The sequence below is a fragment of the Mobula birostris genome, chromosome 9 (genome assembly GCF_030028105.1).
Source record: "Mobula birostris isolate sMobBir1 chromosome 9, sMobBir1.hap1, whole genome shotgun sequence".
Taxonomy (NCBI): Eukaryota; Metazoa; Chordata; class Chondrichthyes; order Myliobatiformes; family Myliobatidae; genus Mobula; species Mobula birostris.
Window position 1 is genome coordinate 63,327,418 of NC_092378.1, and position 13,842 is coordinate 63,341,259.

At 41.8% G+C, this 13,842-nt stretch overlaps 1 protein-coding gene across 2 annotated transcripts in view; it reads left to right on the top strand.

Annotated features, from left to right (window-relative positions):
* The window catches only part of LOC140202806 (host cell factor 1-like), an 83,157-nt gene that overhangs the window by 51,453 nt on the left and 17,862 nt on the right, over window positions 1-13,842 (top strand). Inside the window, exons 21-23 of one of the 2 annotated variants that reach the window (XM_072268180.1) lie at window positions 232-369; window positions 7,683-7,868; window positions 9,105-9,402. In XM_072268180.1, the coding sequence (XP_072124281.1) occupies window positions 232-369; window positions 7,683-7,868; window positions 9,105-9,402 (622 nt within the window). The remainder of the gene's footprint in view (window positions 1-231; window positions 370-7,682; window positions 7,869-9,104; window positions 9,403-13,842) is intronic. The other variant, XM_072268181.1, reaches the window with a different exon arrangement.

The window sequence follows — 13,842 nt, forward strand, 5'->3', positions numbered from 1 at the left end:
TTCCATAATACTGCCACTTTAGGAGTGGGGTGCTGTCATCTAATTCTTGCTTGAGGGATAATCTTTAAAAAGTGGCAGCTAACTTCTGGATTTGCATTCTATGCCCTCAAAAGTAAACTTAATGCTGTGTCTGAAGCTGTTTTTCTTTACACAGCTGTTGGATTTCTTTTTAAAATTGGATCTTTGGCACCAAAGTAGATGTAAAACCTAAATAAGGTTCCTGTTTTTCAGAAGCAAGAGAATTCTTACACGCCACACAAGGTAACTCCAAAGAAAGAAGGCAATCCATGGTATGATGTAGGAATCATCAAAGGAACCAGTACTGTGGTAACTCATTATCACTTACCACCAGAGGGCAGCCTTGGAGAGGTGAGTGAAGTCTGACAGTGAATGTGAACACCACCCTATGTGTGTTTCTAGAGTAACACACACACACAATGCTGAAGGAACTCTGCAAGTCGGAGAGCACCTAAGGAGGAGAATAAACAATCAATGTCTTGGGCTGAGACCCTTTGTGAGGATTGGAAAGGAAGGAGCCAGAAGTCTGAGTAAGAACATTAATTTTTCTAATTTCTGGCAGTTACACCCCCCCCCTTCCCCCTTCTCTCTATATCCATAGAAAACATACAGCTCAATACAGGCCCTTCGGCCCACAAAGCTGTGCGGAACATGTCCCTACCTTAGAACTACCTAGACTTTACCCATAGCCCTCTATTCTTCTAAGCTCCATGTAGCCATCCAGGAGTCTCTTAAAAGACCCTATCGTTTCCGCCTTCACTGGCAGCTCATTCCACACACTCACCATTCTCTGCGTTTATATAAAAAAAAACTTGACCCTAACATCTCCTCTGTACCTACTTCCAAGCGGCTTAAAATTATGCCCTCTCATGCTAACCATTTCAGCCCTGCGGAAAAGCCTCTGACTATCCACATGATCAATGTCTCTCATCATCTTGTACACCTCTATCAAGTCACCTCTCATCCTCCGTCGCTCCAAGGAGAAAAGGCCAAGTTCACTCAACCTATTCTCATAAGCCATGCTCCCCAATCCAGGCAACATCCTTGTAAATCTCCTCTGCACCCTTTCTATGGTTTCCACGTCCTTTCTACAGTGAGGCAACCAGAACTGAGCACAGTACTCCAAGTGGGGTCTGACCAGGGTCCTATATAGCTGCAACATTACCTCTCGGCTCTTAAACTCAATCCCATGATTGATGAAGGCCAATGTACTGTATGCCTTCTTAACCACAGAGTCAACCTGCACAGCAGCTTTGAGTGTCGTATGGACTCAGACCCCAAAATCCCTCTGATCCTCTACACTGCCAAGAGTCTTACCATTAATACTATATTCTGCCATCATATTTGACCTACCAAAATGAACCACCTCACTCTTATCTAGGTTGAATTCCATCTGCCACTTCTCAGCCCAGTTTTGCATCCTATCAATGTCCCGTTGTAACCTCTGATAGCCCTCCACACTATCCACAACACCCCCAACCTTTGTGTCATCAGCAAATTTACTAACCCATCCCTCCATTTCCTCATCCAGATTATTTATAAAAATCACAAAGAGAAGGGGTCCCAGAACAGATCCCTGAGGCACAGCACTGGTCACCGTCCTCCATGCAGAATATGACCCATCTACAACCACTCTTTGCCTTCTGTGGGCAAGCCAGTTCTGGATCCACAAAGCAATGTCCCCTTGGATCCCATGCCTCCTTACTTTCTCAATAAGCCTTGCATGGGGTACCTTATCAAATGCCTTGCTAAAATCCATATACACTACATCTATGGCTCTACCTTCATCAATGTGCTTAGTCACATCCTCAAAAAATTCAATCAGGCTCGTAAGGCATGACCTGCCTTTGACAAAGCCATGCTGACTATTCCTAATCATACTATGTCTCTCCAGATGTTCATAAATCCTGCCTCTCAGGATCTTCTCCATCAACTTACCAAACACTGAAGTAAGATTCACTGGCCTATAATTTCCTGAGCTATCCCTACTGCTTTTCTTGAATAAGGGAACAACATTCTCAATCCTCCAGAACCTCTCCCGTCCTCATTAGTGATGCAAAGATCATTGCCAGAGGCTCAGCAGACTCCTCTTTCGCTTCCCACAGCAGTCTGGGTTACATCCCGTCCAGTCCCGGTGACTTATCTGACTTGATGCTTTCCAAAAGCTCCAGCACATCCTCTTTCTTGATATCTACATTCTCAAGCTTTTCAGTCCACTGCAATTCATCCCTACAATTGCCAAGATCCTTTTCCGTAGTGAATACTGAAGCAAAGTATTCATTAAATACCTCTGCTATTTCCTCTGGTTCCATACACACTTTTCCATTGTCACACTTGATTGGTCCTATTCTCTCACGTCTTATCCTCTTGCTCTTCACATACTTGTAGAATACCTTGGGGTTTTCCTTATTCCTGTCTGCCAAGGCCTTCTCATGGCCCCTTCTGGCTCTCCTAATTTCATTCTTAAGCTTCTTCCTGCCAGCCTTATAATCTTTTAGATTCGTATCATTACCTAGTTTTTTGAACCATTCATACGCTCTTCTTTTCTTCTTGACTAGATTTACAACAACCTTTGTGCACCACCGATCTTGTACTCTACCATCCTTTCCACGTCTCATTGGATCGTACCTACTCAGAACCCCACACAAATATCCCCTGAACATTTGCCACATTTCTTCCGTACGTTTCCCTGAGAACAGCTCTTCCCAATTTATGCTTCCAAGTTCCTGCCTGATAGCCTCATAGTTCCCTTTACTCCAATTAAACATTTCCCTAACTTGTCTGTTCCTATCCCTCTCCAATGCTGTGGTAAAGGAGATAGAATTGTGATCACTATCTCCTAAATGCTCTCCGACTGAGAGACCTGACACCTGATCAGGTTCATTTCCCAATACCAGATCAAATACAGCCTCTCCTCTTGTAGGCTTATTTACGTATTGTGTCAAGAAACCTTCCTGAACACACCTAACAAATTCTACCCCATCTAAACCCCTCACTCTAGGGAGATGCCAATGAATATTTGGGAAATTAAAATCTCCCACCACAACAACCCTGTTATTACTATTTTTCAGGATCTGTCTCCCTATCTGTTCCTTGATGTGCTTGTTACTATTGGCTGGTCTATAAAAAAACACCCAGTAGAGTTATTGACTCCTTCCTATTACTAACTTCCACCCACAGAGGCTCCGTAGATAACCCCTCCATGACTTCCTCCTTTTCTGCAGCTGTGACACTATCCCTGATCAACACTGCCACCCCCCACCTCTTTTCCTTCCCTCCCTATCCTTTCTGAAACATCTAAAGCCTGGCACTTGAAGTAGCCATTCCTGCCGCTGCACCATCTAAGTGTCTGTAATGGCCACAACATCATAGCTCCAAGTGCTGATTCATGCTCTAAGCTCATCTGCTTTATTCATGATACTCCGTGCATTAAAATAGACACATCTCAAACAATTGGTCTGAGTGCATCCCTTCCCTATCACCTGCCTATCCTTCCTTCCGCACTGTCTCCAAATTTTCAATATTTGTGAGCCAACCTCCCTTTCCTCCGTCACTTCAGTTTGGTTCCCACCCCCCAGCAATTCTAGTTTAAACTCTCCCCAGTAGCCTTAGCAAACCTTCCCACTGGGATATTGGTCCTCCTCGGATTCAAGTGCAACCCGTCCTTTTTGTACAGGTCACACCTGCCCCAGAAAAGGTCCCAAAGATCCAGAAATCTGAATCCCTGCCCCCTGCTCCAATCCCTCAGCCACGCATTTATCCTCCACCTCATTCTATTCCTATACGTGGCACAGGCAGTAATCCCGAGATTACTACCTTTGAGGTCCTGTTTCTCAACTTCCTTCCTAACTCCCTGTAGTCTGTTTTCAGGACCTCCTCCCTTTTCCTGCCTGTCGTTAGTACTAATATATACCACGACCTCTGGCTGTTCACCTCCCCACTTCAGGATATTGTGGAAGCGATCAGAAACATCCCGGACCCTAGCACCTGAGAGGCAAACTACCATCCAATTGTTTACCCTCTCACCCCTTCTTTCTTCCCTACCTGCCCATTACTTCCCTCTTGTTCCCCTTTCTTTTATGGTCTACTGTTCAGTCCTACTGGATTCCATTTTTACACCTTTACTTCATCCACCTATCTCCTCTCAGCTTCTCATTTCATTCCCCCACCCCATCCACCCACCTTGTTCCTCACCCGGTGCCACCTATCACCTGTCAGCTTGTACTCCTTTTTCTCCTCCTACCTTCTTAATCTTGCCTCTGCCCCTTCCTTTTCAGTCCTGATGAAGTGTCTTGACCCAAAATGTCAACTGTTATTCTTCTCCATAGATGCTACCCGGCCTGTTGAGTTCCACCATCATTTTGTGTTGCTTAAGATTTCCAGCACCTGTAGAATCTCTTGAGCTTATTTGTGTGTTTGTCATCTTTAATAACAAGAGCATAAGGAAGCAGAGGTATGCAAATCGCAGTGAGAATCGTAGTAGACCACTCAGCCCCTCAAGTCTGCCCTGCCAATTAAGTGTGGTCATGGCCTCAACTCCTCTTTTGTGTCTGTTCCCCTTAACCCTCAATGCCTTGATCTTTCAAATATGTGTCTATATTACAGATATACCTAGTAATCTGGTCTCCACCACTCTCAAGGACAGAGAACTTCAGAGGTTCACTGCACTCTGAGAGAAGACATTTCTCCACATCTCAGGACTGAATGTATGGCCCTTTTATTTTGTAGTTTTGTTCCCTTATCAGTAACTCTTCCACTTGTGAAAGCATCTCAACAATCAACTTTATTGCCAATATCAGTGGCCACTTTATTTGGTGAACCTGTACACCTGGTTGAAAATGAAATGCCTAATCAGCCAATCATGTGGCAGCAGCTCCATGGATAAAAGCATACAGATGTTGTCAAGAGGTTCAGTTGTTGTTCAGACCATCAGAATAGGGAAGAAATATGATCTAAGTGACTTTGACAGTGGAGCGATTGTCGGTGCCAGACAGGGTGGTTTAAGAATCTCAGAAACTGATGATCTCTAGGGATTTTTACGCAGAACAGTATCTGGAGTTTTTACAGAGAATGATGCAAAAAAAACAAAAATCAACCAGGCAGTGGCAGTTCTATGGAAGAAAAAGCCTTGTTAATGAGAGAGGTTAGAGGAGAATGGCCGGGCTAGTTCAAGCTGACAGGAAGGCGACAGTAGCTCAAATAACCATATGTTACATGGTACCTAATAAAGTAGCCACTGACTGTACATTTACATGTATTACGAATTTGCTGTGGCCAAGCCACAAAATGCAACAAAGTACAAGAACGTTCAACAATTACAAACTTTTTATAGGGCAGACCAGGGTAATAGATAGATGGGCTGACTAGATTGGTTGATCAGATTAACTGCATCTACCTTGTCAAGCCCCCTTCGGATCCTGTGTGTTTGAAACAGGTCACCCCTCATTATTCTAAACTCTAAGGAATACCTGTCTTGATTCAGCCCCTTATGTCTGTTGTACCAGTGAGATTGTGACTGATCTTTTATCTTACTGCTGCTTTCTTGTATTGATTCCCTTAACTTTCAATAGTATCTCTGAGGCAGCTGAACCTCTACAGCCTTCTTGGATAGAGAATGCTAACGATTCACTATCCTATGGGTGATGACGTGTCTCCTCTTAGTGCTGAGATGGACCTGCATTTGTGAATACCCTGGGCAGGAACAGCATCATTCTTGCCTCTACAAATCAAGCCCTGTAATGATCTCACTGAAATGTGAAAGATTATCTTACTGCTCTAAACTTAAGAGTGTATGCCCAGCCTGCTCATAGAGCAACACCCCGCCTCCACCCCAGCATTCCAAGAATCAATCTGGTGAACCTTTGCTGTACTCTTAGTAGAGCAAGTGATGAGGCCTGGGCATTTTATTCCAGTGCACTATGTATTTGCTGCAATGTACTTTCATTCTCAGATTCAAATCCACTTACAATGAAAGCCAATGTATTATTTGTTTTAATTTCCTGCCACTGCATGCTAGCGCTGTTATTCGTATACAAGGATGCCAGGGTCTCTTTCCTCCTAACTCTTACAAAATTTGTGAGATTCAAAATTCAGTTTGCAAAAAGGTGGGCAAAAGTCAAAATTTGTATTTGATCTCACTTTTTATTTTATGATTATTAGGCTATTTACATGAAGCAGTGCTTTGAACAATTAGTTCTGCCTCCTTGCTTGGCTAGTGCCTCCTATTATTCCAGTATTTTTCATAATGCAGAAGTGGCTGTGTTGCATATAGAGTAAGTAACATGACACTGACACATGAATTTCTACAGATGCTGGGAATCCAGAGCTCAGCAGGTCAGCCAGCATCTATGGAAAGGAATAAACAGTTGGCATTTTGGGCTGAAACTCCTGAAGGGTTTTGGACCAAAACATCAACTGTTTATTCCCCTCTTTAGGATGCTGCCTGACCTGGTGCATTCCTCCACCATTATGTGCACGTGACACTGACTTACGGCTTCGTAAAAGACTTATTAAAAAATTATAAGGTCTTTAGATCTGTTATCAACCAGCAGACACATGATTATGTTCCATATATCACTAAATGTTTCAGTAGTTTAAATGTACACAAACAAATGATACAAGTTATCATCATAATGCTAGCATATCTGGTCATGCAGCAGGACATCAACTAGTTGACAGAACAGTGACATGATGAAAACAGTAAAATCTATTGTGATTTTTTTCTACTGCTTTCTACTTTTACTTCCTTGTTTACTTTTATCGAATGTAGTAAATTTATCAGGACATATTTTCATCAATTGTAATAGTTTTGTAACTGCATGGATGTGGTCATAGCTGTAATGTGTAAATCCTGGAAGTGTTTGCAGACTGAGGTGTTATAAATAGTGATGAGTAGTTGAAGAATAACTGTTGAATACGATAACAGGACTCCATTGCTGCTCTTGCCATAGTACTATTGAATCTTTCAAACCCCTGCTCAGAAATGTACAGTAGGAACTCAGTGGGTCAGGCCACAGCTATAGAGGGAAATGGACGTTTGGTGTTTCATCTGGATTTCCAAGTGTAGAATTTGAAGTTGATTTAAAATTTTGCCAGAGAGAAGATCATCTGACAGTGTTAAACCTCCTTGGTGGTAAATCTGACTGAACTATTAATGTTTAACTGTACACTCAAGACATTCGACTGTGAAGCAAACCCAGAAACAGGGACTGCTTCAGCTGTGCCCCAGCAGACATCTTGCATTGAAGATAGGTGTTCAAGGAAGTTTTTAGTGTGGCTAGTTGTGATTATGAATACAGAGAGGAAGATAAATTCTTTGTTGAATCTGTTGCTAATTTTGTTACAAAGATAGGGATTACATTGAATTTGAGTAATCTGTTGTTAAATATTTTATTGGATATATCTATAGTACTTTATATATTGCATTGCTGCTGCAAAGCAAATAAAATCACATCTTCAAAATTCAAGATTCTTTATTTCAATACACACACACACACACACACACACACACTAGGACAGCGACTGTGTCAATGTGGTTATGAGGTGTGGAGTCTAAGTGTAAAGTGGCAGTGCATGTGGGTGGGTGAAGCTGCAGAGGGGCCGATGTGGATATAGTGGTGTTGGGAGTCGGGGATAATAAACCAATCCTGATTCTGTTGCTTTAGGATTCGAGTGCTAACACCCCAGACTACAGCATGTTAAAAAGGCAAGAGCTCCTACCAGGGACTGCGTATAAATTCAGGGTTGCTGGAATTAACGCATGTGGAAGGGGTCCCTTCAGCGAGATATGTGCATTCAAAACCTGTCTGCCCGGATTTCCTGGAGCGCCATCTGCTATCAAAATTACCAAGGTACAAAAGGAGAATAGGAGCCACTGCATTTTGGAAATAAAGTGATTTATTTAACTTAATAACATCATTTGACTACTGTAATGTTTTCTTTGAAGATTTAATCATTACTGAATAAAATGAAATCTATTAAGACACTTAACACACTTGATTGTGTATCTTCAAATTAATCTCTTAATTTATCTCTGAATAGAGTTAAATTAAAGGGAAAATTTAAATTAGTGTTGTCATATGTACCAAATAATGGTGAAGAATTTTGTTTTGCAAGCCATCCATGCAGATTATTTCAAAATATAAGTACATTTGGGTGATTGTGCATTGTCTTTGGTGATAACAATTAGATTTGTGCAGATCTTTAGATGATATGAACTGCACGAAGAAACCTGTGAGGGAGAGATTTTAAAGTGGAAAAGCTGTTGCACTGGGGCAGTTCCACTCTTAACCTCAGAAGTCTGGGTCCAGTGGTACTAGTAGTTGTGTCATCTGGGGTCTTCCTTAGTTGCAGTGGATGACTATGACAGCTTCTGTGCCTTATCATGCTCCATCACTCTCCACAGGACGTTGTAGAGCTGTCTCCCTGGCCGCTGAATCTTACTATAGATCTCATCCTCCCAATCCACCAAAACTGATTTTGCATGCTAGGACAGGCTATCTCACCGGGGTACGTGCCCCGCTGGCTATCCTCACCTGGTTTTGCTCGCTATCGAAGGGTAATATGAGGGGAGAAACAATAACAGAATGAAGAATATAATGTTAGAGAAAGAGCAGGTAAGCAATAGAATGTAACAGCAATGACGAAGTAGATAGAGAGGTTGAAAGTTCATCTTTAACACAGAAATCTAATAACAGCAGAATAGACCCTGGTGGCGTGTACTATGTGAGATAGAGGGCTAAAGTATTGATGTTGTTGGAAGGTGGAAGATTATTTAGAGAGAGCACAGTAACAGACCCTTCCAGCCCAACAAGTCCACGCTGCCCAGTTACAGCCTTGTGATCAATTAGCCTATTAATCCTTACGCCTTTGGAACGGGGGGAAATCGGAGCATCCGATCACAGTGGTCACAGGGAGAACATGCAAACTCCTCTCAGACTGCGGCGGGAATCGAATCCGGGTCACTGCCACTGTAATAGCGTTACAGTAGCCGCTATGCTACTGTGCCACCTCTCATGTTTTTCGAGCTTCTGCCAGGAATTGTTAAATTGAGAGCAAGTTTTAATTTATCTATGTCTCTTTTTCAGAGTGTAGATGGTGCTCACCTCACCTGGGAACCACCTGCAACAACTGCAGGAAAAATACTGGAGTATTCTGTCTACCTGGCAGTTCGCAGCATTCAGGTGACCGAATCCAAATCCGGAAGTCCGGCGCAACTGGCCTTTATGCGGGTATATTGTGGCACCAAGCCATCTTGTGTGGTCTCGTCGTTGCACCTTGCCAATGCACATATTGATTGCACAACAAAGCCTGCTATCATTTTTAGAATTGCAGCACGGAACGAGAAGGGATATGGACCAGCTACGCAAGTTAGATGGCTTCAAGGTAACCTTTTTGATGTTGTGAAGGTATTGGCTTAGCTGACCGTGCAGGTTCCAAACTCAAACAAAGATCTTAAGCCCCATCAGATATAAATAGCCACAAGTACTCTCACTAAAGGATAACAATACTGTAACTACCTAATCTTCAAAGGCTAGTTTACTTCCCTGTTTGTTCTCTGTGGTGAGTTTTAGCTGTCAATATGACAATTCAAGGAGAAGCTACTTCCAGCTAACAAGATAGTTTAAACACAGTTTATTTACAGTGATACTCATTTAAATCCACACCTTCTTAAAACACATTTAAAACTCTCAAAGGATTTCTATCTTACAGTGGCATGCAAAAGTTTAGGCACCTGTGGCCAAAATTTCTGTTACTGTGAATAGTTAAGTGAGTAGAAGATGAACTGATCTGCAAAGGTCATAAAGTTAAAGTTGAAACATTCTTTTCAACATTTTGAGCAAGATTATTGTATTTTTGTTTTGTACAATTTTAGAGTAGAAAAAAAGAAAAGGAGCTCCATGCAAAAGTTTGGGCACCCCAAGAAATTTGAGCTCTCAGATAACTTTTACCAAGGTCTGAGACCTTAATTAGCTTGTTAGGGCTATGGCTTGTTCACAGTCATCATTAGGAAAGGCCAGGTGATGCAAATTTCAAAGCTTTGTAAATACCCTGACTCCTCAAACCTTGTTCCAACAATCAGCAGCCTTGGGCTCCTCTAAGCAGCTGCCTAGGACTCTGAAAGTTAAAATAAATGATGCCCACAAAGCAGGAGAAGGCAAAGCATTTTCAGGTAGCCATTTCCTCAATTCGTAATGTAATTAAGAAATGGCAGTTAACAGGAACGGCGGAGGTCAAGTTGAGGTCTGGAAGAGCAAGAAAACTTTCTGAGAGAACTGCTCGTAGGATTGCTAGAAAGGCAAATCAAAACCCCTCGTTTGACTGCAAAAGACCTTCAAGAAGATTTAGCAGACTCTGGAGTGGAGGTGCACTGTTCTACTGTGCAGCGGCACCTGCACAAATATGACCTTCATGGAAGAGTCGTCAGGAGAAAACCTTCCCTGCGTTCTCACCACAAAATTCAGCATCATCAGAAGTTTGCAAAGGAACATCCAAACAAGCCTGATGCACTTTGGAAACAAGACTGATGAAGTTAAAATAGAACTTTTTGGTCACAATGAGCAAAGGTATGTTTGGAGAAAAAAGGGTGCAGAATTTCATGAAAAGAACACCTCTCCCAACTGTTAAGCATGGGGGTGGATCGATCGTGCTTTGGGCTTGTGTTGTAGCCAGTGGCACAGGGAACATTTCACTTGTAGAGGGAAGAATGAATTCAATTAAATACCAGCAAATTCTGGAAGCAAACATCACACCGTCTGTAAAAAAAAAATGCTGAAGATGAAAAGAAGATGGCTTCTACAACAGGATAATGATCCGAAACACACCTCAAAATCCACAATGGACTACCTCGAGGCACAAGCTGAAGGTTTTGCCATGGCCCTCACAGTCCCCTGACCTAAACATCATCGAAAATCTGTGGATAGACCTCAAAAGAGCAGTGCATACAAGACGGCCCAAGAATCTCACAGAACTAGAAGCTTTTTGCAAGGAAGAATGGGCTGAAATTTCCCAAACAAGAATTGAAAGACTCTTAGCTGGCTACAGAAAGCTGTGCTACTTGCCAAAGGGGGTGTTACTAAGTGCTGACTATGCAGGGTGCCCAAAATTTTGCTTCGGGCCCTTTTCCTTTTCTGTTATTTTGAAACTGTAAAAGATGGAAATTAGAAAGTAATCTTGCTTAAAATATTAAAGAAATGTGTCATCTTTAACTTGATGCCTTTTGGAAATCAGGTCATTTTTTACTTGCTTAGCTATTCACAGTAACAGAAATTTTGACCAGGGGTGCCCAAACTTTTGCATGTAAATGTTTATCTCCCAAGTACAAACTGTTTCTAAAACACAAAGCATTCCTAAATCACTGATTATGTCCCGTGTTGTATGATATGGGCGATCATGGTCTTTCCATGACTATGATTGTTCTTGGCAAATTTTTCTATAGATGTGGTTTGCCATTGCCGCCTTCTGGGCAGTGTCTTTACAAGACAGGTGACCCCAGCCATTATCAATACTCTTTAGAGATTGTCTGTCTGGTGTCAGTGGTCGCATAACCAGGATTTGTGATGTGCACCAGCTGCTCATACAACCATCCACCAACTGTTCCCATGACTTTGCGTGACCCTGATCGGTGGGGCTAAGTAGGTGGTACACTTTGCCCAAGGGTGACCTGCAGGTGCTTAGTGGAGGAAGGGAGCACCTTATACCTCCTTTGGTAGAGACATACCTCCACCCCACCACCTGTAAATCTCAGATACAATTCCTATTTCCTATAAACTAAAACATCATACCATGATGTGGACAAGCAAATCGTTTTATTGCAGAAGCCAAATCTAGTGGAATAGATTCTGTTCACCCTGTCTTCCTATCATTCTTCTTGATGTTCTTCAACAACTTCTAATCATCCTGAACAGCTCTCTATACCCTTTTTCTGCCTCTAGGGTAACTTCACATGCACACATTTCCTCAGATATCCTTTCAACACAAACAGTCTGAAAGCATTTTGGAGACATTAATTCTTCAGCTTCCTACTATTAATGCTGTAAAGCTGTGAAGCTAGCTTTCACGAGCACATAACCTTCCAACTGCAAACACATCATAGTTATTGATATACTAAATAATATTATCTATCTGTTCTCCAAGCTTTCTTGAACCAAGCAACTTAAGAATCAGCGTATAAATTTGAAACAACCCAAATTAAACAATCCATTGTTTTATACTGCATCTTGAGCAATAATAAAGCAGGTGTAAAGGGCTAAACCTTACTTCTCCCAGACTGAATGTCTGCTATCCACAAAGCTTGTTTGTAAATCTGGTCTTTAGATAATACTTGTTTTAACCTCAGGATGATTAATGCTTGGCACTTACATTTCAAGAACTGAAGACTGACTTTCCTTTATGACCAGAACTCAAGCAACTTTTAGTCGGAAGTTTACCTGTATCTCTTTGTGATCTTACAAGCGGCAGATGCTGTGTTTAGAAAGCAAGATTAGCAAACAACCAAGAAAGAGAAAGAGGCTTACTGGTCAAGAAGTGAAATCCATCACAATGTAATCTAGGTACTTAAGCACTGTTTTATGACCCTATAATGCAGGTTATTCACAACTGGAAATGGTCTTGCCGACTGTGCACTTCACAGGGTAGATTTGCATTTTAATGTCATAATAGTTGGCAGATAGGTGGTGAGAGAGAATAGTCAGGATTAGCAGAAAGAATATAGAACAGTACAGGCTCATGTTGTGCCGGCCTTTAACCTACTCTTAAGATCAACCTACCCTTTCCCTCCCACGTAGCTCTCCATTGTTCTTGATTCATGTGCCTGTCGAAGAGTCTCTTAAATGTCCCTAATAAATCTACCTCTACACTACCCTTGGCAGTGCATTCCATGTACTCACCAGTCCTGATATTAAAAAAAACTTACCTCTGACTTCCTCCTATTCTTTCCTTCAAACACCTTAAAGTTATGCCTCCTCATTTTAGCTATTTTCATCCTGGGGAAGTCTCTGGCTGTCTACTCTATCTATGCTTCTTATTGTCTTGAACACCTCCATCAAGTCACCTCTCATTCTCCTTCTCTCCAAAGACAAAAGCCCTAACTTGCTCAACTTTTCCTCATAAAACATGATCTGTAATCCAGGCAGCATTCAGGTAAATCTGCTCTGCACCCTCACTAAATTATCTGCCTATTAAGAGGTGACCAGAACTGAACACAGTACTCAGTACTCCAAGTAATACTCAACAATTAATAATCAAAGTTATTGAAAATCAAGAATTGCAGATGCTGAAATAAAAATAGAAAACAAAAGTAGATCAGACAGTAAAAGGTGTTTCTCCATCGATGTGGCCTGACTTGCTGAATTAAGGCCCAGTTTGTGTTATTCCTAATCTCCTTGTCCATTTATAGTTGCAGGATAACGTTTGGGAACCCTTTGCAATTACCTGGTTTTCTGCATTAATTACTTATAAAATGTGGTCTGATCTTCATCTAAGTCACAATAATAGATAAACACAATCTGCCTAAACTAATAACACACAAACGATTGTACTTCTTACTGAGTACACTGTTTAAACAATCACCATCTAGGTTCAAAAAAGTATGTGAACCTCTGGGGTAATGCCTTCAACAAAAGCTAATTGGAGTCAGGTGTTCCAGTCAATGAGATGAGATTGGAGGTGTGGGTTGTAGAGGTGCCCTGCCCTATATTTAAAAAAAAGACAGTCATGTTACTGACAGAGCCTGCTTTTCTCAAGAAAGATCTGCTTATGTGCCCCATGCCTTGATCAAGACCATTTTCAGATGACTTTAGTAGAAGAAGAAGAATTGCAGAGATG